Source organism: Watersipora subatra, chromosome 3, assembly GCF_963576615.1.
Source record: "Watersipora subatra chromosome 3, tzWatSuba1.1, whole genome shotgun sequence".
NCBI classification, from domain to species: Eukaryota; Metazoa; Bryozoa; class Gymnolaemata; order Cheilostomatida; family Watersiporidae; genus Watersipora; species Watersipora subatra.
Genome location: NC_088710.1, coordinates 24,028,344 through 24,033,207, shown reverse-complemented (window position 1 = coordinate 24,033,207; position 4,864 = coordinate 24,028,344). Strand labels below are relative to the sequence as shown.

At 32.2% G+C, this 4,864-nt stretch overlaps 1 protein-coding gene across 1 annotated transcript; it reads left to right on the top strand.

The window, feature by feature from the left end:
* The first annotated feature begins 216 nt into the window (after positions 1 to 216).
* Positions 217 to 3,844, top strand: LOC137390453 (uncharacterized). Its single transcript, XM_068076782.1, has 7 exons — positions 217 to 267; positions 913 to 1,012; positions 1,830 to 1,976; positions 2,148 to 2,282; positions 2,617 to 2,691; positions 2,890 to 3,149; positions 3,632 to 3,844. Exons 1-7 carry the CDS (start codon positions 217 to 219, stop codon positions 3,842 to 3,844), a joined length of 981 nt encoding a protein of 326 aa, XP_067932883.1.
* The last annotated feature ends 1,020 nt before the right edge of the window (positions 3,845 to 4,864 follow it).

The window sequence follows — 4,864 nt, the reverse complement described above, 5'->3', positions numbered from 1 at the left end:
GAAATAGTTTTATTTAAAAACATTAGAGGAAACAGTTTGTAATAAATTCTCATATAAGAATTTGCTTGTTTGGCATCCCTCATTAATATTATGTTATTATATTATGATTAAAATTTTACATATAATATGGTTAGCAGTAAATGCAGTGAGCTGAGTAAAAGTTATAATATGAAGTATTTGATCTATAACTGTTGTATGCTAATTTTAGATTACATAATGGAAAAAGGCTACGTGGTCAAGCAAGGAAAGCGTGATGACGTCATCCAGGTATTGACTGCTGTTATAACAATCTCTGCTCTGATTCTCTCTGTCTACTCTCAAATAACTTACCAGTGGTTACAGAAGAATGTTGATCATTTAACCGCTAGACTAGATCAGCTAGAAAGAAATGGAATACATGTGAGAAGTTATCAAATGTGTACATTAGATTAACTACGACTGACCTAAGTAATAGTCAATACTACAAGAGTATATTCTGAACTGGTACAAGTAAGAGTGTACAGTAGAGTTTAATTACTTGTACTTTGTTGTGACATTGTGAATGGTCACATGAGAGTTTGTTTTCATTTTAAAAGTAGTTTTTGTCACACATGTTTGAATATCTCAAAGTGCAGGTACATATAAATGACCAAAACTCGCAACTTGCTATAACATACAGTATGATAATATTATATGTTCAAAGTACATTGTGTATAATATGTACAGTGGACATAAACATGCACTTGGACGTACCATAATCTTTTCTTTAGCATAAATATTGGTTTATAGAGAAAAACAGGATTTGATGTCGCATCAAATTCTTAAGATTTAATTAAAAGATAAAATGAATTTGAGCTGTTCACATATTAGTTGAGAAGCTGCTTCAGATGCAGAGGTTTATAGGATTGTGATATTTGAAAACTTTATATCTAGGGGTCAATGATGTCTCCTACCGATCCAGAACATGCCATACAGAAAAGATCAGCAGAAGACGATGATATCAGTGATGATGTGCTAAGTCAATTATCACCAGGTAAGTTAGCAAAATTCAACAATCATCATCACAGTGTTTTAATAAATATTTTATATTCGGTTTTTATGCCAAAGCAATAAAGTTACCAATAAATTAATTAGTTTTCCAGCTTCATAATTGATGTAGGGAAATACCCTACGATACTTCAACAGTGGATTTGTTCAGTCACATAACTCTAGATTAGATATATGTATTTTTCAAATTAAATTATATTATTGTTATGATACTATGATAAAAAGAAATTTGTTTTGTGAATGCGCCATTAAAATAAAAAAGATAAATCTAAATTGATTGATGAGAATCATATAGATGGCATTAAAAAATTTTTTAAAAATTCTCGATAATTATATAATAAACTGAAACTACTTTGGGTTTAGCAAAGTAGTTTCAGTTCAACAAATTTGTTACACTATTCATCCGATCAAAATATTAGATAGCTAAAAAAATTTCAATTTTAGTTTAACTTAAGTTTAACTAGAAAACTTAAATAAAAATATAAACTTTGCTGGAAACATCAGTCAGTGTTGGTCAGAAGAGCACAACTCCTCAATACAAATCAAATTGAAAGCAGTGAGTAGTAAACGTCTTTGGAAACATTAAATTTATCCTCTTCTAACCCGATATTAGTGGGTTCTGTATTGCTTAAAGACTCGCTACACTATCCGTAAAGTTTCGACAACATGTACTCCAGTTTATATTTCTTTTGACTCGAAGCATAATAAGATTATTTTAGTTTCCTAACGAACTTTAGCATTAAAAAAGAAACAAAATGTTTTGTTGCCTATTTTACCAACAAGACAACTGCCATATTTAAGAGGACCTCCTGGAAGAGATGGCAGGGATGGTAGAGATGGTAGAGTTTGTGAAGAGTCAGATCTGACTGACCTAAGAATGAGGGTTGAGAACTTGGTAAACCAGACCAAGTCTGTTGTGGCACGACCATCTGATAGGCATTCTGACACTGGTATTTTTCCAATATTTAGCAAGTTGGGCACCATTGTAAAAAACCTGATGCCAATAAAGAAGAAAACAGTTCATATTAGTTTGGAATAAAGAATGTACAGAGTAAAAATAAGTATTGCACCACAAAGCTTTTAATTGTTTCCGAGATAAGCAGCACCGATATTATTTTTAGATGAACTCCTAGAAGAGTTTAACCAAACAATTGGCCATAGATTGCTGAGTCTCTTTCAAAATAACAACATAAAGTTGGAAGAAATTGAAGAGCAACTGCAGCCAGATGATGAGAGGAGCAAACCCTCTTCAGCCGGTTAGTTGGGTTTCTCTTTTGCAGTAAACTGTAAGAAATTACCTGAAAGGTTGAATATTTGGTATCAAGAAGAAATTGAAATTAGTAAGATCAATATTCCGACAGCAGCAGAAAGTTTCCTCATAGTAGATGTAGTAGGTGATCCATGAAAGATATCAATGAATTTTCTACTTTTTATTGTTTTACAAAACATTACAAAACATTTGGGTATAAACTGGAAAAGTTTGGACCTTAGATCTTTGATACTGATAATTGAAAACTGGACCTTACTTTGATAAAAGTTGGTAAGTTTGAAACATGAAAACTGATCATTTTGTAGCTGGTATACATTCAGGTTCTGGAGGAGGAAGCTCGTACATTAGATGGGGCAGGAAATCATGTGATAACTCTTCAGAGCTCCTCTACACAGGTTGGTTACAAAAAAATATCTACTTCCTTCTAGTTCATTGCAGCTAACTTTATCCAGCAGAGAATTGACTTGCCATTCATTTATTTTATCATAATTTTGCAGAATCATTAAAATATATTGTTTGTGTAATCAGTTATTTCAAGTGCTGAATAATATGGTATTTAAATACATTTCATGACATATTGATGTATCCTACAGGGCTAGCAGCAGGGCACTACTTTGGCCATGAAGGAGGGTCATCTGAGTATACATGTCTCCCTTCAAAGCCAGAGTATAACTCATATCTAGCAGGTGACCAGGGTAATTACATCTATGGAGCAGAGTACCAGACTAGCTCTAATATATGCTCTAGCCGTATGCATGACCAGAATGTACCCTGTTCCAGATGCTACCTCCCTAGTAGATCTACAACAATTATGATACCTGCTAAAAGAACGTGTCCAACATCTTGGAATAAGGTGAAGTACTGTATATCCTCCCATATAAGCTTCTCGCATATAGGCTGAGATTAGAAAAAAACAGTTTCAAAACAAAAATTTTGTTTTATAATTTTGGTTGGTTTGTGTGTCCTAATCCATATTGCATATAAGCTGTAACATGTACATTAGCAAGTAAGTATATAATTTGCTAGATTTACGCACAAGATAGAAAAGCCCTATACAGTATTTTTGCAGCAAGTTTTCTCAGATGCTCAATTTGACACAATATGTCTTGTAGCTTAAATTCTATTATTATTGTGGTAGAACAATAAAAAAGGAAGTTGTTTTCTCAATTTTGTTGCAAATATAAACAGATAACTCCCACTTGAAAGATAAGATGCAGATGAGAAAGAAAATAAACCAAGATTTGCATTAATATAAATAAGAATACGCAATTAATTTGGTAAATAAAGATATGTGACTGATTATCAAATATAAAAACTAAGCTCATTTTTAATTAGGAGTACGAAGGATATCTGATGTCAGGACACCACACTCAAAAAAGAGCATATAGCTATGTTTGTATGGACAAAGAACCAGAATCCTTAACTGGATCACATGCCAATACAGATGGAGCGCTGTTCTATTTTGTTCAAGGAAGCTGTAACCGGCTTGGATACTGCCCACCTTACATAGATGGAGCAGAACTAACTTGTGTTGTTTGTTCTAAATAGCATGTTTCATGTACACCGAGTTTTTGAGTTAACTAATAGTAACAGTGAACCTTTATTGATTTGAAACTTCCTTAACCTTACGTGCTAGTCATATAACTTATTATGCAGATTAAAGATAACAACAAAATAATCTGAAACCCCAAACATTACTTCCCAATATTAATGTTTCTTACAATGTATTTAATCCAAGATATTTACTCGTGTAGTTACTAATAAACAATATATGGAACTAGATATTGCATAGTTATATTCATTCACCAAAGGCTCAATATAGAAGAATAAAAAAGTACTTTTAGGTACGTATAGTGTTGATTCTTTACTAGAGTACAGTCAGACAGAATATTCTAGAAGCCATGTACCTGCAATTCAACACTACAAAAATTGTTTTCCATGTCTCATGTACCATCATTATATCATCTAATTTAACAACTTTTTGGCAAAAATATAATTTAAGTGTCAATATTCAATCTAGCTGATGTGTTCGGTTCTTCTACAGTTGATACACTTTTTGCTTGCTTTAGCTGATGTCTGAAATACTTTATTAGCCAGGAAAAACTGTCATGAAACTTAATCCAATGTACTCAAATGATCTCTCTTACAAACTAACACTATGCCTAATTCCACAACTTAAGTCAGATATAAAATTAAATGAATATAATCGATAATGAAAACAATAAAAACATCAAGGGAAAATAATCTAAAAGTGCATCAATAGGCAATAAAACATTATAATGTAAAAGTGAGTAATTGACAAGCACTTTATGCTTTTTGCACAGCAAAGCTTCTGTGTGAAAGTCTACTATGTCTAATTCTACATCAAAAGTCAGATGTAGAATTAAATGAATATATTCAATATCGAAAACAATAACTTTATCAACAACAGACAAACTCTAAAAGTGCATCAATAGGCAATGAGATATTATAATGTTAAAGTGGGTAATTGACAAACACTTAATGCTTCTGCACGACAAAGCTTCAGTGTGAAAGCATTGATGAAATAAGCTCACGCAACTCTATTTT